At 34.1% G+C, this 23,987-nt stretch overlaps 3 protein-coding genes, 1 long non-coding RNA gene and 1 pseudogene across 5 annotated transcripts; 2 read left to right on the forward strand and 3 right to left on the reverse strand.

Moving 5' to 3' along the window:
* Positions 1-2: 2 nt before the first annotated feature.
* Positions 3-1,735, reverse strand: LOC106429975 (annotated as a pseudogene).
* Positions 1,679-2,678, forward strand: LOC106371427. Its single transcript, XM_013811495.3, has 3 exons — positions 1,679-2,118; positions 2,201-2,344; positions 2,423-2,678. Exons 1-3 carry the CDS (start codon positions 1,828-1,830, stop codon positions 2,483-2,485), a joined length of 498 nt encoding a protein of 165 aa, XP_013666949.2. The 5' UTR covers positions 1,679-1,827; the 3' UTR covers positions 2,486-2,678.
* A 926-nt stretch (positions 2,679-3,604) lies between these two features.
* LOC106429994 (grpE protein homolog 1, mitochondrial) lies at positions 3,605-5,541 on the reverse strand. Its single transcript, XM_013870768.3, has 6 exons — positions 5,246-5,541; positions 4,744-4,897; positions 4,475-4,662; positions 4,223-4,390; positions 3,993-4,121; positions 3,605-3,847 (listed from the first exon to the last, which is right to left on the reverse strand). Exons 1-6 carry the CDS (start codon positions 5,390-5,392, stop codon positions 3,755-3,757), a joined length of 879 nt encoding a protein of 292 aa, XP_013726222.1. The 5' UTR covers positions 5,393-5,541; the 3' UTR covers positions 3,605-3,754.
* Positions 5,542-17,428: 11,887 nt separating this feature from the next.
* Positions 17,429-19,989, forward strand: LOC106346089. 2 transcript variants are annotated; one of them, XR_001270429.3, is made up of 4 exons: positions 17,429-18,715; positions 18,817-18,929; positions 19,065-19,162; positions 19,405-19,989. It is a non-coding gene; the product is annotated as an uncharacterized LOC106346089 (long non-coding RNA). The 2 variants fall into 2 exon arrangements; XR_001270428.3 differs by having other exon boundaries at positions 17,430-18,726.
* An 866-nt stretch (positions 19,990-20,855) lies between these two features.
* LOC106371319 (GTP-binding nuclear protein Ran-3) lies at positions 20,856-22,619 on the reverse strand. The gene is made up of 8 exons (XM_013811371.3): positions 22,403-22,619; positions 22,240-22,309; positions 22,070-22,126; positions 21,874-21,991; positions 21,563-21,652; positions 21,304-21,483; positions 21,141-21,218; positions 20,856-21,074 (listed from the first exon to the last, which is right to left on the reverse strand). The coding sequence occupies exons 1-8, from the start codon at positions 22,403-22,405 to the stop codon at positions 21,005-21,007; spliced, it is 666 nt and encodes a 221-aa protein (XP_013666825.2). The 5' UTR covers positions 22,406-22,619; the 3' UTR covers positions 20,856-21,004.
* Positions 22,620-23,987: the final 1,368 nt, after the last annotated feature.

Here is a 23,987-nt window from a genome sequence, read left to right on the forward strand (position 1 = left end):
CTTTAGAATTGTTCCTTATAGTCAACCTGAAACAAAAAAAGACATGGTTTAGCACATCTAATGTTATCATGTCTTGTATATCCAGAAGAACTCACAGTGAACTGAGCACGTTGGCACTAAGGTTTCTTGTTTCAATGACTCAGAAAACACAAGCGAGAATGACTATGATTCTCTTCCCTGCTCGGATTCCTAAGATTGAACCAAGGAATCCATGAAGCAATATGTTCCCTTCTTCCGTGTCAAAATGAAAACCTGGACAAATTACCATGCACTCAGCATGTATTTGCAAAACGGGAAGGGTGATTTCAATGGAGTAAAAGGTATGACATATAACAAGTTCTAAAACTTTGCTTTCAGCATTTGGCATCGCTTGACCCGTTGACCCTTCATCTATGGTTGTAGCAGATATATCAATGATTGCAAGATCTCCCACCTGCACGGTTTTATGATAGAATAAGTGAGATTTTCTAACAACAATACAAGGAAATGGGAAGTTATGCAAAGAGTTACATGTAGACCTCATGCAGTTACAATCTTCAATGCACCAAAGGACTTATATTTCTGTCTTAGCTGTCTTTCACAAGGTTTTTAGGGTCTATCTCATTGTCTAACTCTACAACGATCTTCATATATATATTATACCCATTCTCAGGATTCCATCTTTATACCAACTCATAACTGAGAGGAACAAGAGAGAAAAATCAGAAAACATGTAAAGTTTAGTTAGCATACATGCAGCAATATTCATAGCTAGCTCCTACACCGTTGTTTCAAGATTCTTGCATATGTGAAGTATATTAAACCTAAGAGTCTTGAGCTGATAATAAGCGTTCTCCATATCTGGAAAGCTGCTTACTATCTTTATAGAGTCTTTTGATGCCTTTCCAGTCAACTATACAAATCCAATATCTGATAAGAAAAAACGTTCCAACATCAAAGGAGACAACACAAAATCAAACTAAAGAATACAAAAATATAGAAATGTTACAAACTCCATGGCGCGAGGAAGTGTTCTCTTGAAGATAAATTCAACAGTAGCTCTCAAAACGTATTGCCTCCCAACGAAACCAACAATGATATTCTCTGGAACTCTTTTTCCGGGGACGGAACCCAGAAACCTAGTTTAATCATAATCAAGTAAAACAACGAAGCATGTCATTACATTAAACATATTTTAGTTTTAGTTGAAATGAATTTTCAGCTTTGACATTTTCATGAACTACTCAGTTATAGGACTCTTTGGTAACAATCTTCATAGACAATTGCTGGAACTTCCACACTCAGTTTCACCTGCAATTGAAGGTTACATCCAATCTCAATGCCACACACATATTCCGACCACCGCCAATTTTCTTGGAAGAGGAACAAGATAGCTCCAATAGTTTAATTGGTTTATTCAGCCTCCCATCGAACCGTAACACACAGAGAAACTACTACGAGAGAGGAAAAAAAATTGGATTGGAAGAGACGAGGAAAAAAAATATGTCGGGTTAAACATTTTTGCTCTTTCTCTCTTGCTCTTGAAGGAGAGAACTAAGCGTTTTTAAGCGCCACTTCTTTGAAGGAGACGATGAAACACTGCGTTTTACATATCCTTAAAAGAGATGCTCGCTGTAAACGCTGCGTTTTACAAATCCTATCCCTATAAACGCGGCGTTTTCATATCCTTATAAGAGGTTTTGCCACAAACGCTGCATTTTATAGACGGAGTAAAATAAGCAAGCAGCAGATACATTAATTAAAGTAACTAATAGTTTTGTCGGGGCAGTGACAGCGAGAGAGAGAGAGAGAGAGAGAGAGAGAGAGAGAGAGTTTGGTTGGGGAGAGATGGAAGGCGTAGGGTCGAGATTGAGCCGAACGTCATCGAGATATAGTGGTCCGGCTGCGACGGCGGTGTTCAGCGGCCGTGTAAGGAAGTGGAAGAAGAAGTGGGTACGTGTCTCCACGTCACCAGTCGGCGTTTTCCGAGCATCTAAATCCAACGGTCGTAGCAACAACAACAGCAGCAGCAATTCCCCACACCATCTGCTTCTCCATAAGTGGACTCCACTTTCCTCCGAAGCTAACGGTTCCGGTGAGACGGAGGAGACGCCTAAACGAAGATTCAGATACGCTCCTGTAAGTTTTTTACATGGAAAAATCTTTGTAGGGTTTTTTTGGTAGGGAATTGAGATTGGTGCTGAATGATTCCTTTTGCAAGATTGCGATGTTTGAGCATAGGGAGAGAGTGGGTGCTAAGGGTTCTGAGGTTGAAGCGGAAGAGACTGACGAATTCGACAATGATTCTCCATTGCCTAAAGCCGTTGGGCTGGACATGAACTTAACTGACTCAGACCAAACTAAGGTAAAGCTTCATACTGGTTTCGTATGATTGCAATCAAGTGTTGTTGAGTTTTGTTCATACTTGTTTCTTCCTCTGTAGGAGGCAAAAACTCGTCACTTGAAACTGGGACTGTGTCTTAATTCTGAAGGGACTGAAGAATGAAGAGAGAAATCATGCTAAACTGAGGCTACCTACCATGTCTCATAGTTTAACTCTTATAGTATCTTTCTGGATCTGTATCTTGTTGTAGTAGTGTATCTCTAGTTAGAAGAAGCTATATGTGTATCTTACATGAATGATCAAAGAGCCTGGCTCCATCAGTATCAAAATCATATCATCCAATGTTCCATTGTTATAGCCAATGTTTTTAAACCCGACCCGGACACTGAACCGGACGATTTACCGGGTCGCTGGGTCACTGGGTCAACCGCGGATTAATAAATGAATTAATTTTATTATATAATAATATATCAGCTATGTAAATAAAAATATAAAAACTAAAGTTTAATATTTTCTAAATGTTTTTATAAACATAAATAATAGTTTGGATATGTATATTTTTATGTTTAATAACATTCAGAAAATACTTAACTTTAATTTCTATATTTTTATTTTCATTTGATATACAAAATATCAAAAAATAGTTTAGACTATTTATAATTTTGTCTAACAAGGTAAGAGTTATGACATCTAAAAAAATCAAGACATAAAATTTATAAATATTTAAATGTTTAATGTGAATAATAAATTAAATTTTAAATACAAAATAAGCCAAAAATAAAAAATCATTATAATAAATTATCAATAACAGAAATAAATAAACACCAAATCACATCAACTAGTTTTGGTTCTTTCTACCATCGTTCACTTTATTTTCTTCAAGTGACATAGTGAAATCTTCATTAAAATCTAAAAATCACAAATATAAAACTGAAAAGGAAAAACCTAACTTTTTTTTGTCAGTATATAACATCTTAATTAGAAATTTAGAATATAAAACATAATCTAAAAACATAATTAAAAATTAAAAAAAAAAGTAAAAATTATTTATTGGTTCAATCAGTGGTTCAACCGGTATCGGGTTCCGGGTTCTACTGGGTTTTTGCGGGTTTTTGCGGGTTTCTAAATATTGGGTTTTTCACAAAACCCAAAGCGGATTTTTTTCTGGATTGCCGGGTTTACCGGTTCAACCACGGATCCGGGTCGGGTTTCAAAACAGTGGTTATAACTTAATGAGAATTTTGTGAAATAAAAGTTACAGAACCAGGGCTTCCCTGGAAGTGCAGCAACGTCAAGCTACTTTATGAGATCTTGTTCATCCAATGAATATGCGAGTGTGTGAGAGAGAGCTATCGAGTGCAAAAGAAAACAACAACATGAAGGTGTAAAGGTTCAAACAAAGCTCAGCTCTTTCGTCGCCGTTTGAGTTTCTCAAGCTTCGGCCTCTTTCTCTTGGTTCACCGCAGAGCAAGTAACACCGACCTCAGCTGGTCTTATAACTCGATCAAACAACGAGTATCCAGACTGCAAATATATAATAAAACAAAAACCGTTACCAAAAAGGTTACAAATTATACAAGAGAATCCATAATATTTGTGTGGATTTGCGAAAGATAGCATTTACTTAGATTTATCAGAGCAAATCCTCTTATAGCAAGTTTAGAGGTACCTTTAGGACATGAGCAATAGTGCCTTCAGGCTTGGAAGCATCTGGGACTTGGAACACTGCGTTATGTCTGTTTGGATCAAACCGTTCATTTAATGGATCTTCTTTCACCAACCCAGATTTCTTAAATACCTGCAAGTTTTTACAGATTCTCAGAACCAGTCCTTCATCTCATCTTTGTCTAACCTCAATGAAGGAACATTTATAACGAATGCATTTTTTTTTTAAATTACCTCAGCTAATTGTTTCTCAGTCATCTCCACTCCTTCTAAAAGGGTTTTCAAGAGTGGAGTAGCACCAGCCGAATCTTTGGAAGTGTCAAGCTTGGAAAAACTCTCCTTGACAACCGAAGAAGCTCTCCCGAGATTATCCGCCACATCCAGAAGACTTGTAGCAAATTTCTGCAGCAGAACACAATCTCAACAAATGCATTCTGGGTTTAGATAGAGAGTAAGACAAGTAAGGATTGGTGTAAAAAGTAAAACCTGTATGGCGAACTTTTTGTCGTTCTCAGCATTACGTTTAGTCCTGGCCATTAGATTCTCCATCTCAGCATAAGTTCGAAGAACTTTATCTTGCATTTCCTTCACCTCTTCCTGCTGAACATTGACGAGATCTTCCTTCTCAACCACAAGCTTCACCAAATCATCCCTTGACAAACCCTCAAAATCATCTAGAAACACCAGATAACGCAATTCGTTTAGTAAACCTATCAAACCTCCTTGTGCAGAATTAGTCACTTCTTTTGCCTCACCTGTAGTAGCTTTCATAGGCTCCACATCCTCAGAAGCTTCGCTGGTCACATTTTCCTTGGATTCAGCTGAGGAAGAGGAGAAAAAGGCGAACCTTTGAAAGACATTGAGATCTGGAGATGAATGGTTGAGGTGCGACACAGGAGCTGCAACAAGCTGCATGCGAATAATAGTAAAGGATCCAAATTTGAGGAGATTCACAATATGCATCTAAATAAGCTCAAGCAATAAAAGCATATATACATACAACACCAACTCTGTAATAAACAAGTAAAATTTGGAAACGAAGGAGTTGAGATTCGTTTGAACAATAATTGCGATAAGAAACTTCCTAATAATAGGTTGAAGATCTACAACGATTGAGAGATAAACCAATTCGCACCCCTAAAAGAGAGTATTCAATCAATTCAAAGCATATACTCTTTTGGTTCAGACAGCTAACAACTAAAACCGTGAACGCTGTGATAAACAAGTCAACGACAGGATATTAACCAAAATCGGAACCTTATTGGGAGTTCCGTGTACGAAGGAGTGAAATTGGCTGGAAAGAATCGGAAGAATCTGATTCCTTTGAGGAGAAGACAAGGAGGAGAGAGACGAGCGTAAGCTCGAGGTACGAGACACTCTTGATAAAACCCTAGTTAACAACATCACGGAGGAGGAGGAAGAAGCGCAATTGAATTTCAGAATCGAACTACAGGTTTATGTATTTATGTAGAAATCGTAGATGAAAGGAGAAATTAATAATAGGGACAAAACGTTCTTGGGGAAGAAGTAAATTGGTGTCTGAGGTTTTATTTTAATTTACGATACTACCCCTACCGATTCTTTTGGACTTTGGAAAATGCAAAATTCTCTTTTTTGGTTCATTACGTATAACCCACCCTCTCCCAAGAATAAAAATGTGGTCAGTGCCGCTCTAACATGCTCTAAAAGCAAACTTTTAACTTGTTTTTTACATTTTTTTTTCTAATAATCATATATAAATATATTGTTATGAAAATAACTTTCAATTTTATAGTATCGAAAAATTTAAATAAGAACGAAATTTTACACCCGCAGAAAGGAGATAACACTGATATATGATAAATATACAAAAGAGAGAGTTTATTATAAAAAAGGAGAAGATAGATGAGGTGCGAGTTACAAATGATCGAAATAGATCATTTATATAGAAGTAAAAAGTAAAAGTTACTATGCATGCACAGTGACGGTGAGCTCCACATGATTTATATTCACGTAACTTTTGTCAAATTTGGTGCGTATAATGTTGACGTTATATTTCCTCACGTTTGTAACACTCCTCCTTGGAGACCAGTGTCACTATTTCTTCTTGCTTAACGTCTTTGTTGCCTCGTTAAAAACTTTTCTAGGAAAATCCAATGGGAAAAACCGTAATTAGGTAAAAAAAGTACAACCACGTAAGCTCTCCCTCGAATTAGCAGTCATAAATCCTTTTGATGACGCATTCCAATGTTATGGACATGTTTTCTAAATACTAAGGTATGAAGTGATTTTGTGAAGAGGTCGGCTGCATTTTCGCATGATCGGACATATCTTACTTCAATCTATTTCTTCTTCTCGATCTCTTGAGTGTATGAAAAGAACTTCGGATGTATATGTTTCGTTCTATCACTTTTGATATATCCTTCCTTCGTTTGAGCAACACATGCTGCATTATCTTCATATAGAATAGTTGGCTCTGTATTTTCGTCAATCCCACTGCTTGAACAGATGTGTCGGCTTATTGATCTTAGCCAAACACATTCTCTACTTGCTTCATGGAATGCGATGATTTCAGCATGATTTGAAGGGGTGGCTACGAGCGTTTGTTTCTGAGAACGCCAAGATATAGCAATGCCTCCGATCGTGAAAACGTATCCTGCTTGCGATCAGGCTTTGTGTGGATCTGAAAGATATCCTGCATCTGCAAAACCAACATATTGACCTTTTGAACTTTTAGGATAAAACAAGCATAAATCAATGGTCCCTTGCAGGTAACGAAAAACATGTTTAATCTCATTCCAATTTCTTCGAGTTGGAGATGAGCTGAATCTTGCCAAAAGATTTACAGCAAATGATATATCAGGTCATGTACAATTTGCAAGGTACACCAGCGCTCCAATTGCACTTAGATATGTTACCTCCGGACCAAGTATCTCTTCTTTCTCCTCAGATAGTCGAAATGAATCACTTTCAATATTAAGTGACCTAACGACCATCGGGGTGCTAAGAGGAGTTGATTTATCCATGTTAAATCGTTTCAACACTCTTTTAGTGTATGTGGATTGATGCACAAATATACCATTTTGTGAATGCTCTATTTGTAGGCCAAGACAATATTGTGTATGTCCAAGATCTTTCATCTCAAATTCTTCTTTGAGATAGTCTGATGCCTTTTGTATTTCTTTTTGAGTTCTGATAATGTTAAGATCATCAACATATACCGCGATTATTACAAATCCGGATACTGTTTTCTTGATGAAAACACATGGGCATATAGGATCATTCACATATCCTTCTTTTGTTAAATGATCACTGAGACGATTATACCACATACGTCCAGATTGCTTTAACCCATATAATGATTTTTGCAATTTTATTGCACATAACTCTTTTGGTTTCAAACTTAATGCTTCTGGCATTTTAAATCCATCAAGAACTTTCACATAAATATCAGTATCTCATGATCCATATAGATAAGCTGTAACAACATCCATGAGACGCATCTCTAGATTTTTATCAGCTGTTAGACTCATCAGGAATCTAAACGTGATTGCATCTATAACTGAAGAGTACGTTTCTTCATAATTGATTCCAGGTCTTTGAGAAAAATCTTAAGCCACTAGACGAGCTTTGTATCTCGTAACCTCATTTTTCTCATTTCGCTTTCGAACGAAAACTCATTTGTACCCAACTGGTCTCACATCTGCAGGTGTGAGTACAATAGATCCAAATACTTCTCGTTTATTAAGCGAATCAAGTTCGGCTTGTAATGCATCTTTCCAATGTTTCCAATCATGTCTATTTTGACATTCATAGACAGATTTTGGTTCTGGATCTTCGATTTCTTCATTTATTTCACTTGACACAATATATGAGAAAGCATCATCAACATCATCCTGTTCATTTCTATTCCATATCTTCTTATTGTGGATGTAGTTGATAGAAATCTCATGATTCCTTTCTGACTCATGATGCTCTACTTTGTCAGTGTTCTCATCATTTGTTTCTTCCAAAATGCTTTCTGCTATTTTGGGTGTGTCTTTTATCTCGGCATCCTTTTGTTTTCTAGGATTTTTATTCTTAGAACCAGCAGGTCTGCCACGCTTCAGGCGTGTTTTAGACTCACGTGTATCATCTGCTTGTCCTTCCTCAATTGATATTTTGATACAATCAGGAGCATTTGCAGCTGGTATATGGGATTTAGTTACCGTCTTGGCATCTGCAAATGCATCAGGTAACTGATTAGCTATACTTTGTAAATGCATAATTGGCCAAACTTCTAGTTCTGACTCTTTAGTAGGAGGATCAAGATATAGTAACGAAGGTACATTCCATTTGATATCATTTTCTACATTTTTGTTTTCTCCCCTAGAACTGGGAATACTTTCTCATCAAAATGACAATCGGCGAAACGTGCCGTAAAGACATCACCAGTCTGTGGTTCTAGATATCGTATAATTGATGGAGAATCACAACCAACATATATTTCCAATTTTGTTTGTGGTCCCATCTTTGTACGTTGTGGCGGTGCTATAGGCACATATACCGTACAACCAAAGATTCAAAAGTGGAAAATGTTTGGTTCTCGACCAAACGCTAACTGTAGTGGGGAATACTTATGGTATGCACTCGGTCTGATCCGAATGAGTGCTTCTGCATGCAAAATAGCATGTCCCCATACAGAGGTTGGAAGTTTTGATCTCATGATCAATGGTCTTGCAATCAATTGCAAACGCTTAATTAAAGATTCAACCAAACTATTTTGCATATGAACATGGGCAACAGAATGTTCAACTTTAATTCTCGTTACCATACAATAGTCATTGAATGCTTGGGATGTTAATTCACTAGCGTTGTCTAGTCTAACTCTTTTAATAGTATAATCAGGAAACTGTGCTCGCAGTTTGATTATCTGAGTTAGAAATCTCGCAAATGCCACATTTCGAGATGATAATAGACAAACGTGTGACCATTTACTAGATGCGTCAATTAATACCATAAAATAGTGGAATGGTCCACAAGGTGGGTATATAGGTCCACATACATCGCCTTGAATTCTTTCAAGTAACTTTGGTGATTCTTTATCGATTTTGGTTGGCGATGGCCTTACGATCAATTTTCCTAGCGAACATGCAACACATGTCATTTTATTCCCTTGAGAAATCTCATGGATTTTCAGTGAATGATCATGTGAACTTTCTATGGTTTTACGCATCATTGTAGTGCCTGGGTGGCAGAGGCGATTATGCCATAATGTGAACTCTTCTGGGTTTCGTTTTACTACAAGATTTGATCCGATCTCATCGATATAAGTATGATGTAGTCCCAAAGGAAGTTCTGGAAACTTTTCCAATATGTGTTTTCTGCCACATTTCTCAGAAATTACATACATGTATTTCTTTCTATCCTTAGTTGCAGACTGAATATCATATCCGTGAAGATATATGTCTTTAAAACTCAACAAATTCCTTTTAGAACTCGGGGAATATATAGCATTATTTATGGAAAATTTTGTTTCATTCGGCAACGTAAAGTTTGCTTTACCAGTTCCTTCAATCACGTCTGCAGGACCTGATATTGTATTGGCGACAATTCTTGTCGGTTTTATATTAGAGAAATATCTCTCTTTTGTCTCAGAATAATGTGCGTTGTTCCACTATCTGGTATACATATTTCACGAATCCGTTTCTAGGATTTTGTTCCATGAGCATTATGATCCATTTCTTTAATTGTCATAAACATTAATAAAAAAGTGAAACATGAAATTTTTCATTTAATAATCATATTGAAAAACACAATAATTATACATTAAGTCGAGGTTAAAAACATAATTATTCAATTAAGACAGGAAATGTAATAATTATACATAACAATACTGAAAACTATTTAATAGTCTTATTATAAGCATTTTGGTTCTCTTCAGGAGTAATCAAGCTCATTTGCGAAGTCGGAGGCATCGAGGTACGATGTCCCTTCAAAGTTTTCAGTGAGGTTCACTTCTTTAGCTTTGCCTTTCGTGAACTCTTAATATACCTTACAGAGATGTGGAGGAGTACGACAGGTACAGGACCAATGTCCTTTACAGCCACATCTGTAACACACTGTCTCACGCTTCTGGGTGATATCCTCTTGAGTTTCTTTACCCTTAGAAACTTGTTCGGATCTAACCCACTTGTTAGATCCCCTCCATTTGGGATTGTAAGTTTTCCCACGTTTGCTGTAGAAACGGCGACCACGATCTCGGTTGGTTTGGTTTCTCCTTTCCGATTTGTCTACTGCCGTAGCATTCACTTCAGGAAATGCTTTGGCTCCCTTAGGTCGGGAATTGTGGTTTTTGATCAGGAGCTCATTGTTCTTTTCACCCAACATGAGCGCAACCATCAATTCAGAAAATCTCGTGTACCCGCATTTTCTGTAAATTTCGGGCAGGAAGTGAACCTGTTTGTGGAAAGTGTTGTACGTTTTATTCATCATTTCTGCCTCAAAGACAAGGTCACCACAATATTTAAGGAGTGAAACTATCCTCAGGACAGCGGAATTATATTCCTCAACCTTTTGAAAATCTTGGAACCTCAGGTTTTTTCACTCTTCTAGAGCGTGAGGGAGGTTGACTTCTCTCTAGTTATCGAACCTTTCTTTTAAAGCTTGCCACAGTTCAGCTGGGTCTTCTATGCTCGCATAGTCATGAGTGACGTTCTCATCGAGGTGTTTCTTCAGGAAAATTATCGCTTCAGCCTTATGCTCAGGCGGTAATTTGTTACCGATTACATCACCAGATATGGTTTCACGTTTGTGACCCATCCGACGTAGTTTTCGCCAGTTATTTTGAGAGCCGGAAATTGAAGATGTTCAATTCTTGCCATTTGTATTTCTAAAACACAAAATATAAAATTTTATTAGAATTTTGTAATTTTAAAATAAACCATATTCATATTAATAGTATAGGCAATTACAAGGAGAAACAACACATAGAAAAGTAAACCGACATTAAGCGTAAATTCTTCACGAGTAAATTCTCCAATAAAAAGGCCGTACATAGAGGGAAAATTTAGAATTGCACATAAAACCAAAAATATGCGAATCATCTTTCTTGCAATGAAAACCCGGAATGGAGCGATTTGAAAATATTTGAGAGAAGATGAAATATTTTGGATGAAGTAAGTGAGTGAAGAATGAGTATATTTACAGATGAAAATATTGTTCATTGCCGTTTGAGAAAGGTAAAATTTTTGAAATTTTTTCTTTGTGACCGTTGGGATTAAATCGTATGAACGAAAATCAATCTAAAAATATTGTAATAATCAGTCAACCAAATTTCGTAAATTTCATAATATTTTATATAGGTGACCAAACATTTATATAATAACTATAATATAATAAACAAATAAATATCAATCGTATTATGGTGATAGAAAAGTTATAACATTAAATAAATTATGCGGCGGCACAGCCAAGCCGGTTATTATAGTGTATTTAACAATCAAAGTTTATTAACGAGGCGACATACCGTCCGCATTAACATAGGTAAATGATAATAAATTAAAACAGCCATTATAAATAATAAATAGTAATATAGGCGGTATAGCGACCATTATAGTACGGTATATATGATACATATAAATTTTACCGAATCGCAGAGTGATCGTGCTGATAACGTGTTATGAAATAACTTACAATTTTACAGTATCGAGAAATTTAAATAAGAGCAAAATTCTATACCCGCCGAAAGGAGATAACATTGATATATGATAAACAATGATCGGCCCGCCCTACGGGCAGGGAAGTTAATAATAAAAATTGTTTTATATAAATTTATATTAATTTTATGAAGCATTTAAAATCACGGTGGATTGAAAACTATATTATAAAAAACAATAATGAATAGAATTCTGAGATCACATTGTTAGGGCATCATTAGTGGTAAAATAGCAAGTAGAGTACCTCACTAATATTTTTATTATTATTTTTTGTACATAATTTAGTTATTAATAATTTTAAAAATTAAAATAAAAAAACCTGTAAAATGATATCACATGTATTCACCGATTCTTTAGAAATGTATGAAAGCTCCTCCCACAGGTACCATTCTTGCTCTTTTTTTTATCCTTTATCTTTCCTCTTTTTCAGCTTTTAATATTTTTAAATTTGTTATAGACGAATGAATTTCAACCGGTGTGAGTGTCCTTATTTTTAATAAACATTTTTGGTTTGGAATTAAAATGAAAATATCTTTCATTATTCTATTTTTTCAGAGAATACAAAATTAGCAAAAAAAATTTAGAATAATATGATAATATATATATATATATATATCTTCTTATTATTCTTAGTTCAATTTAACATAATAAAAGAAAATATTAACTTTAAATAGATAATAGGTGAAATTTTATGTTTACCACATTCATGGTACCATTATTGATCTTTACCATCACTAAAGGGGCATTTTTAAAAATATATTTTCAATAAGTGGTAAAAGACTCTTATATCCTTGTTCTTGATATATATATAACAAATAATTATTTAAATAAAAAACATATTTTTTTATGTTTTCGAATTATACTTTTAAAATATTCAAACTTTTTTATAATTGTTTTTTTTTAATTATTTTGGTTTATTTTATTTTATTTTTTAATTCTACAGATATAAGATATGTTCGATTATTTATAAAGTTTGATTCAATTCTCATTCAGATATTTTGTTTTTTGGTTCAGTTTGGACAACAAAGTGGGGAACCAGCTAATATCAAAAAAAAAATCGGGTCTCTTTCGTTTACGGGGGCTTTTCAAATTATTTTGGTTAATTTGAGTAAATTTTATTGATAAATTTTTTTTTTCGAGGAAAAAATCAGGTGATTTAAGTTTTTTGGATAAATTATCAGGTAGTTTATATAATTTTAAATAATTTAGGGAAATGGTATTCATATAATTCATTTTGGATAGTTCAGTTTATAAATAATAAGTTTATGATATTTGTTACTGTAAAACTAAGTTTATTTAATATTTTAGATTCGTAAATTATATTTCAAATTGAGATACTTATTGATTTTGGTTCGGTTCTCGTTTGTTTTTGATATTTTAGTTTCAGAAAAATATAGAATACATTATATATAGAAATATAAATGATTTATGAAATTTGATTTAGTTTCGATTTTTTTTTTTATTTGGTAAGGTTCGATTCTTCAGTTACGGGTAAACACATGGCTAATTTCATGTGTGCAGAGCTTTGTAGTACTGGTTAACGGCACATCGATTTTAATGTTTGCTCTCAAACCACTCGTCATTCTATTTATTTATAAATTAAAATTGGGATACAATTATTGACCATATATTAACTTAGAAAAATAAATTGGCGGATGAATCAAATCTATTTTTCATTTGCTAGTTGACTATAGTAAGAATAATATTATTGTATAGACCCAAATCAAAGTTTAGAATCATAAATAATAGAGCCTAAAGAGACCGACAAATAATTTATGTGGTAAAGTAGTTTACGATGACGTGAATTTTTTTTGTTATCTATCTACATATAATTGACTACGGCTGCTGGTTCAGGGGTGGACTTTGTGGGTTATCGGACTTGAAAAATTAGAGTTGTATAGGACCCAAAATTTATAAGTCTGAAGCCCAAATAATGTTGTGATAGACACTTGTCGCCTCTGCAGCGAACGACTTTCCACGTGGCAAAGCAGGAGAGACACCAACATATTTATATATATATATATACAAAAGAGAGAGTTTATTATAAAGAGGGAGAAAGAGATGAGGTGCGAGTTACAAATGATCGAAATCGATGGTTTATATAGAAGTAAAAAGTAAGTTACGCATACAGTGACGGTGGGCTCTCCATGATTTACATTCACGTAACTTTTGTCAAATTTGGTGCGTATAATGTTGACGTTATATTTCCTCACTTTTGTAACATATATATAATATAAAATATCACATTAATTTTAAATATTAATAATAAATTTATAACATTAATTAATAATATTACTAACATTTTCACCATAATCAATCATAATTTAATAAAATCAATTGCTAATACAAAATCTCACATTTTAAAAAGATAAAATTTTACTTAAATTTTATATAATTTTTACTTATATTTTTATTAATTTTTACTTCTATTTTTATATTATTTTATTAAAGTTATATGTAAACATAATTGGAAAATTGACACAAATACCACATTCATAGTACTATTTTTCATGTCTACACTAATCACTTTTACCCTCACTTTTAATGAAGAGTATAAGACATTTATACCCCTAGGGTTAACTAATCTAGACTTAGGGTTTAGAGTTGAGGGGTGGGGTATGGTTTTTGGAATATGAAATTTAGGATTCTAATAAATATATAAATAAATACTTAAAAAATATAAAAAAAACTTTTAAAAATAGTTTAAAACATAATTTTGGATTTTCAAAAAGAAAATTCAAAAAAAAATTCAAAAAAAAATTTTATAAAAAAGGTTCAAATTTGAAAAAGTGTAATTCGAAAATATTAAAAAATATATATTTTTTTAATTTTTTATTTATTTAAATAATGATTTATTATATATATAGAGAATAAGGGTATAAGAGTCTTTTGCCACTTAATGAAGAAAATATTTTTGAAAATATCCCTTTAATAGTGGTAAAGATGAAAAGTGGTAGCATGAAACTGGTAAATATGAAATTTTCCCAACATAATTTATATTTATTTAATAATAATAATAATAATATTCGTACTACATTAATGTTGTTTATATAATTTTATTAATAAATATGTTACATGGATAATGAGAAACAATTAAACAAATTAAAGAAGCATTAATTGCATTGGTCTGTGAGAGTAATGGATTTTATCACCAGTTAATAATTCTGAATAAGTCATTTTTATCTAAAAAACTTTGTATAGTTATTAATACTAATAAAAATTTCAAAAAATACTTTAATTTGGATGCCCTAATCGCTGGCTTGGGTGGCTTCCCCTTTGGGTCGGCCATGAATGTTGTGCATAGGTCACTGCTTAGGTCATTTACGAACTCGAAACCGGAACCATTAATGTGTATTTGATGGTTTAAGTAACTGGTTTTTTGGGCTATCAATCTTTACTGCCTAACATCCATATACCATGACCGAGGCAAAAATCTATAGCAACATAAAGTGATCCGGAATTAGTCAAGGATTGAAGGAAACAATATGATTGGTGATTCTAATGATTTTATAAAGGGATCTGCAATGTTCAATGCATCTGCTTATCTCCACTCTAGGTTTGTTGTATTCTCTGTTCTAACTTTCTTCTTATGTGTATATATTATTTTTATGCCAAGGATATTTTGAGTCTGAGTAATGATGATTTTCTTATAGGCATGCGGTTTATTCAGATATTTCAGTTCGGGTATTTTTGGTTTTGGTTGATTTGGTTTGGTCACAATCACACAAACGTAAACTGGAAAAATTTTGGTTTGGTTCGGTTTCGGTTAATTTTGATTTTAAATTTTCTTTCCAAAAATAACTGTTTTTTTGTTTTCGGTTGGAATTCGGTATATTTTTTTAAAAAATTGAATATTTTGGTTAAATTCAAGTTTTCGGTTATTTACAAAATAAAAATAAAAAGTTAAAACCGAACCAAACCAAAAACCAAAAATTTTGGTTCAATCCCGTTCGGCTGGTTCGGTTAGGACATAATCCGCTCGGCTAATTTATTATTAGTGCTCAAAATAAAGAGGAGTACGGCTTCTCCTTTTTGTTTTTTTTCTCCTAAAAACTGAAACTTTAACAAAAGGAAATGAGCACCCTCGTGCTTGTTTTCTCAAAATGAGTTTCAATTAACAGTGTCACATTTTTGAGTTTATTCAAATTTTGCTCATCATATTTCTTAGTTCAATTTTTCTGTACTAAAAAATAGAGAGATTACTTCTCATTATCTTTGGTTCTCATAACTTGGCTATTCAGTTTCATGAGAGTATGATTCAGTAGTGGTTGCAAAGTTATCAATGATGTTCATAAAATTAGTATCAATTAAGAGTCCAACTGAAAAGATGACAGAGAGTAGGAAGCGATGTACCAAGATCTTATCAAGCTCTCCGTGAGAATTTGAGAGAGTCGACTAAGACAAAGGGTAAGAATTCTCCTTTTAGTACTTGTAAAATCTCTTAAAATTCAATTAGATGCAACTTCAAAGATGATTCATACAATTACTAAATCTATTTATATAACGAATGAAGTACTTTAAAACTCTAATCCTAGATTGTGAAAGATTTCATGGGTCAATTTTTGAAATAACCAAGTTTCAATAATCTGTTAAGAATATAGCATCTATATTCAGAAAAATAGATTTTACAATATTTGTTCTCTTTTCTTCATGTTTTATCCTCTATCTATACAAGTTGTCGGGAAACAAAAAAAATATACATAAGAGTGAGGTGTACAAAACGACAATTGTGGTAAGAAGGAAGCGACGGTGATAAAACCAGAAGAAATGGCAACGGCGGTGGCGACAATCTGGAAGAAGCGATGGTCATGGTATTACCGGCAATTATAAATATAGAGGAAGCATGCTCTGTATAGCAGGGTCTCTTGTTACTATGGTGGTAGTGGTCATGATAGGTCAATGATGGATTGTAAGTAAGATAGAAATAATAAGTATGCCAGACATAATATGTTTGGAAGAAGAAGTTTAAAACATATATAAAAAACAGATCAGACTAAATAATATATTAAATATTTATATTCTATGTTAACCAAATAGAATAAAACACAACAAATATTTCATTTTAATTTGAGAGATCCATCTTTTCTAAAGGTGAAGAATAGGAAGGGTAAATATTATTTGCGGGTGATTTGGTAAAGTTATCACTTAAATTGATTGGAGGAGGTGGAGAACCACAATTGGAATTAGAGTTGGAAAAAAATACTATACTGTAACTATAAAATAGAATAGTATGCTACATAAGCAACATTATTCAGCTTCTTCAACTTTGACTCTCATCTTCACTTTTACTCGTTTGAATCATCATATAGTTAATCAATAAGCATACTCACATGTTTCACTTCGATCTTTATCTCTACCGACTTGATCACTATCATTTAAGAAAACCATTATATATTTCCGGTGATAATAAGGAATTATAGAGGTGGTTGGTGAAGAGGTGTGGTTGAGATAGATGGAGCGAGAATGGTTATGGAAGAACCAGCGATGGTGACTGATGATGAAAAAACAATTGTTTGTTTTTATCAACCGGTTACTAAGGGATAACATAGTATATATTATAAAAATATTAGAGGTGATTTTTTTGGTTAGATTCTTAATTATACTTTATTTTGTAGTTATCCAGCCCAATTTTCTTTTTATAAAAATCCTAACAAAATATAAATAATAAATAATAAAACAACTTGATGCATACAAACATGAGTGATTAAGATCTCGCATCAAAACATTTGATGAAGCCAATAAGCATGAGTGTTTTGGTTTTTGCATCAAGGCGTTGGATGAAGCTCAACAAGCATAAGATGATCATGAGTTGTTAGATGCCAATCAATATTTTCATCGTCGCTTCAATTTGTTGGATGTTACATCAAGTGTGCTACAACCAAAGAAGTCATCAATCATACACTTCGAACCTCAGATAAAATGCAAACACTAACCCGAATCCAAGTTAGATATGAAAAGTTTGTGGAAACTTTTAAAATTGTATGTATATATTTATTTTAAATGGAAAATAAGCTACAAGTTTATGTCAAACATGTCAATGTCCAAAATAACTTTATGTAACAATTGAAATTATATGTATTCCTATATAGAACTTTTGTTTTATAGTCTACGAACTGTCAAAACCAAAATTAAAAATAACAATAACTTGAAAATTAAAAATTTGTATTAAATCATGAAATAAATATTTTTGTTCAACTCTTTAGATGCTAAAAAATTTCGTAGTCAAAAATTGTGCAGTGAAATCAAAAGTTTGTTTTTATTTGAATTCAATTTATTTTGAATCACTTCATTTTTAGTTGATTAACATGTAATTCTTCTTTTAAAAAAAAATATTAACTATCTGCGTCGTCTCAATCAATACCATGGTAAAATTTGCCAGCGCCATCTACATGATGGTACTTTCCTTCGCAAAGAAGTGTACCGTCACTATGCAGATAGTGGAGAAAACACTGCTTATTTATATCTAGTTCACTATTATAATAGTAAAGTTGATATGAACATGGAGGAAGAGGAATAGTAACTACTTTTTAGAGTAACAATAACTATCTTTTATTTTTTGTTTTAAAAACTGTGGTTGTATTTTTTAATAATTGTTTTAAGACATAATTCAATGTCTCTAATTTAGAATCAAAGAATACTATTAGAGCACGATTATCGGCGTCTCTTATGTGAGTATTTAGGTATAATTCTGATTAAAAATAAAAGGAAAAAATGATTTAACTTAAGCGACGTCTCCTAATTAAGCGTCACAAGAGACGGTTCTTCTTGGACACGCGTCACTTGATGGGGAAAGGGAGGAAAAACCGAGGGCTGGGCATCGACTCCCCATGATGCGGAATCGAAACGGAAAGCTTCTCATGGCAATGGTTCATGTATCTCCCGTACGCAGACGACGGCGAGTTCGGCGGGGAAGGCGAGAACGGAGATTTCAGAGATCGATCGCTGCTTGAAGACGACGGCGATCCCTGTCTATGAGGAGATAGAACGGCTCGGATCTTGGCTCTGGAGACGCGATCGTACCTTTATCAAATTGTACAATGGAGATTCCCTGGTAGGGAAGAAGTACGAATGCTTGTCTCTATTGATCTATTCTACTGAGCTCCCTTTATCTCATAATGTAAATGTTCTACATGTTTTGATACTCTCTTTCAGGGTGAGAATCTAGTTGTGGCTGTTGATGACGATGGGTTGTTCACTGAGAGAATTACCCATTTCAGTGTCGGTATGTCAAAGATGCAGACAAGGATATAATTGAAGCCGTGAAGGTAATTATTGATGCCTAACTTCTAACAGGCCTGGATGATTTTTCAAGTGTCTGAGGATCTATGTGCATTTTGGACCATTGGATTGTTAATTCTAGGCGGCTTCTTATTGTCAAATAATATTTCTTGTTATCTCAGGCCAAAGGCAGGCTTGTTAAACCGGGGAGCTTTGTTCACTCATATCCATTTTGCTGGCGATCAGACACTCCTCTCATATATAGAGCCGTTCCCAGTTGGTATGCTTCTTGCTTAATATGAGCTTGAGCTAAGGTTTTAGTTGTTGCATCATTCAGTGCTAGTTCCAGTGAGGCACTTTATCTTGATTTCCATGTTTTCATTTCCATACTGTATTTATTTTAGTAAGTAGTGAACATCAGATTTGTATGGCACGTAGAATTAGCAAAGATCATATGGAGCTTGTTGTTTCATTCTTTTGCGTTGTTAGGAGGCTGAAGTTTGTTTGTGTTTGTCCTATTAGGTTTGTGCAAGTGGAGCTGTTGAAGGAGCAGTTGCTAGAAAACAATAAACAGACACACTGGATACCTGATTATGTGAAGGTCACTGAAGAAAGATCAATGATCTATATATATATTACAAGTATAGCAGTTTTAGAGAATGACGTGAATACATTTTTCATGATACCTTCTTCTTGATTGACCTGCAACTCATTTGTATCTTTGGCTCTCAATTTGTTCTTCTTGTCACATCTTAAAGAAGAATCATCTCATGGAGTAACATGTTCATCTCATTAAACAATGTTTAAGTTTTGTTTTTAAGAACCCCTAAATAAGAGACTCCCATTGGAGCACAAAAATGTTGGTGTCTTTTAATTTGGTCTCTTAAGCAACATTTAATACTTTAAAATTATTAAAAGACCTAAAATAGGTATTTGGGTTAATGATGATCTTAGTTTACAACTATATTTTGACATTGTGAAGTATATGTAATCATTGCTTCTTGAGACGGATTTCTAGGTCGTTAAAAAAAAAAATTCACAAAAAAGAAAAAAAATTAACCATTGCCAAACTAGACAAACTCTTTAAAAGACGGACCCCTTAAAAGATAGTCACAAATTTTCTTTGGTTGCTTACGTGTTAGTTCCAAAATGTTTATGCATGTTACTTATCAATCCATACATCCTTTAAGGAAACTAAGCTAAATGTTGCACATAAGTTTTTACCCCAAATTTTTCATTCAAATTTCAATTATAAACATTTGAATAAAATTATTTGAAGATAAAGGTAAAGAATGAAAGCTTAAGCAAAGCAAAAAAAAAAAAAAAAGTGGCAATATTAACAAATTTGATTAAAAAGTCCCTTATTTATGAATATAAATTTAGTTTTTTGTATAAATAAATAATTTATTGGTAGTAAAATTTTGCATTTGAAAAAAAATCATAATTTCTTGCTTTATTTTGGATGTATAGCTAACTAAAACCAAACGAGAGAGAATTCTATTTTCTTCGTCTTAACAAACATTCATCTTTGAGAGGGATGAAGATCTAAGCTTTTTGTTTGTTTTATAATTCGATTGATTGATCGATTCTTTTTGTTCGCTTTGGCGATTTCCTATTCGCGTAGTGTTAAGTTTCAACAAAATCATAGATGATTATCAGTCTTATCTTCCTCTAATAAGTTGAGCATGAATAAAATTATGGATGAGTCCTTCCCCTTCTGTGGTATTATGTTGATATCCTTTGATTGGGAGGTTTGATTTCCCTCTTTGTTAGACAAGCTTAGCTCTTGATTCAGTTGTCGGTGTAGAAAACGAGGCGAGTTGCCGCTTCTAATAAGATTTGCTCTTTGATTATATAGTCTTTAGTCGTACTCTCACATACTTACGATATTGTGGCTTCTAATAATTATGGAGATCTATGTTTAAGGATGCATAGGATGTAACTAAAGAAAATAACAAAATACGAGTGCCATCTCAGTAAAAGCAAACCTCGACTTTTAAAATTCATACTTTGAACACGCAAATAAAAGTAGCACCATCAAAAAAAAAAGAAAAAAAATGATAATACTCAGTGACGGAATCACATAGTGCGGAACTCTCTCTCTCTCTCTCTCCCTCACACCCTACTCGAAGGTGTCATCATCGTCATCAGGGAGTGGCTGACTTGCTGCCGCTGCAAGCTCCGCCTCATGCCTACAAATAGATTAAATCTTTTAGGATGAAATCAGATTAAAAAGGGTTTTTATTAGAAAAGCTTACTGTTGCTGAGCAGCCATGTCAATCTGGACTTCTGGGGGAGCAAGGGCAGGTGATTCCACAAAGTGAAGGTTAGGGTCACTGAAACGAGGAAAATCAAACTTTATCAATCTAGGTAGTTTAACACTCACGAAATTACAATCAAGGGTTACAACTCTGTTCTTACCCGGCGAGTTTTCTAGCAAGGTACAAGAATGGCTTCTCGAAATTGTAGTTGCTCTTGGCAGAGATCTCGTAGTACTGGAGATTCTTCTTCCTGTGGAACGTCACCTGCTTGGCCTTCACTTGCCTGTTCTTCACATCAACTTTGTTCCCACAAAGAACAATCGGGATGTTTTCACAGACCCTGAAAGTGAAGACATCAAGTTTCCGTCCAGTAATTTGGTAACATACAACAACAAAGTCTAGCTTCAGTGTGCTCATACCTGCAAAGATCACGGTGCCATGTTGGGACATTCTTGTATGTCAGACGTGCTGTGACATCAAACATGATGACGGCACACTGCCCATGGATGCTGCAAAAGAAAAAAACACAAAACGTTTGTGTTAACGAAACTATTTGCAAGTTGCAGCAATAGTAGCTCTACAATAACCTTTCAGGTTGCAAACTAAATAAGTAGTATCTTATTCAGCTTCACAACACAAGTACGCTACCAACACAAGAACTTAATAAAGAATCCACTAGAATATTTTACACGGAAATCAACCAGGTATAAAGACAGAAGAGAAGACTTACTAGTAACCATCCCTAAGACCACCAAACTTCTCTTGTCCAGCAGTATCCCAGCAGTAAAAGCGGATCTTGCCACAGTTAGTGAAGAAGTCTAGAGGGTGAACCTCAACACCAATAGTGGCTGCAACGCAAAAAAAAAACAAGAAAACATCAGAATCAATTTGTTTTCATACATAGATAGGAGTCTGGAAGTACTTACGTTCATACTTCTTCTCAAACTCTCCAGTAAGATGCCTCTTCACGAACGTAGTTTTCCCTGTGCACAACAAGGTTAGCAATATAGCCACGACCATCTCTAAGATACGAACTATCTCGAGTTTCTAGTAGTCGAAATTGAGAGACTCAGCAAATCGCGAGCTAGGGCGTTACCTGTGCCTCCATCACCAACGATGACGAGCTTGAAGCTAGGGTAATCGACGGTTTGCTGGTTTGGTACAGCCTGAGAATACGATTATTAAAAATCAGCAGCAAGATCGAGGGGAATATGATCGATCTGTGGAGAAAGCGCGAGGCGAGACGGAGAGAAACATACCATCGATGATCAAACTGAAACGGCGGAGATCGAGATCGAGAAGCGAAGCGACTCGAAGAGTATACGAGGAACAAGGCGGCGAAAGAGTTATATCGAGAGAGAGAGAGAGAGAGGGTTTTAAACAGACTTGCGGCCGCTTAAGATTGACGCAAGTGCTCCTACCCAGTAATCCACAACTGGATCCAGATCCAGATCCAGATCCGGATCCAGGCCCAAAAGTACGAGGCACTGGCCCCTCCTCATTTATATTTGTTGAGCTGCTCCGAGATGGGTCCGGGTGATGATGGTTCTATGTCTCGTGAGAACCAACCCGATCTATATAATTTAATGTTAAGTTAATGAAAAATCTGGTTAGCATTAATTTGCTTCTTCTACACGGTAATAAATATTTATCATTCGTTAAATTTGAGATTACGTAAAATTCACATACTGCTATCATTTATCGATTAAGATAAAAAAAAAAAAAATTTGTTCGATTTCTTCTTTTATTATTAGTTTGATCATCAACTACTGTGTTTGTTTGTGAACGTATATAAACTCGTCTTCTCCGCACGACATATATCACTTAATGTGTTTGTCTGAGAAATTCATCCTAAAGTTCCAAATAGTCGCTCTGAAATGGTTTAGCTAGACTATTTCTAACTTTTTCTATATATTTCAAAAATAAAACTCTAAATATAGGAGTTAGTTTCACTACAATGTATTTCTATTTACAAATGGAAGAATACATCATACTGAAACTCATTTCCATATCTTAAAAAAAAATCATTTCCATATTTAAAATTTTTATTTTTGAAAAAAAATATAAAGATAAATTGAAGACCTTATTCTTACGCGTTCACATCTATGTCGATTATAAAGATAAATCATCGTTCTCTTGCACATTACAAATTGCAACATGCATGAAAGGTTATCAGTTTGATCAAAATACAAGTCCCTTCTTAAAATATTTTACCAAAAGTCACATGAGAGATATAGTCTTTGGATAGAAGCTCAAATTATTCTCTAGTTACTTGTTATTTTCAATCTTGGTCTGCTCTCTTAGTGGACGCTTCTTAACCCGACCAACTCGGCAACTCGCCCTCCATTCTGACTTTCTGAGATATATTGTCTTATAAACACTCATCTACATCGTTCAGAGAGAAACATGTTTTCCAAGCAGCATGCTACCCCGTCCCCTGAAATCTTCAAAGCAATTGACAGACTGGTCGATATACATTTTGGCCCGAAGGCATCAAAGAAAGTTATGTCATCTAATGCGTCTGGCTTCAGTGATCCAATGGTCAGTCTAGTGTTAGTTATCTTGTCTTTTTGTTTTTGGCCTAGTAAACAAGTCCCAAAATCAAGCTATTAAAGTTTTGTAAAAACTCAACTGTTTTATGATTTTTTTTTTTGGGCAAACCATTTCATTAGATTATAGACTCTCAAACTCCATCACAGGAGGAAAGAAGATTATAGACTCTCAAACTCCATCACAGGAGGAAAGATTAGAAGATAAAGAGGCAATACATGCCAAAGGATTTACCAAACAAACTGATTAAGCAAAAGATAACATGAAAATACAATTCAACAAAAGATACCACAT

This window comes from Brassica napus, chromosome C9 (genome assembly GCF_020379485.1).
Source record: "Brassica napus cultivar Da-Ae chromosome C9, Da-Ae, whole genome shotgun sequence".
NCBI classification, from domain to species: domain Eukaryota; kingdom Viridiplantae; phylum Streptophyta; class Magnoliopsida; order Brassicales; family Brassicaceae; genus Brassica; species Brassica napus.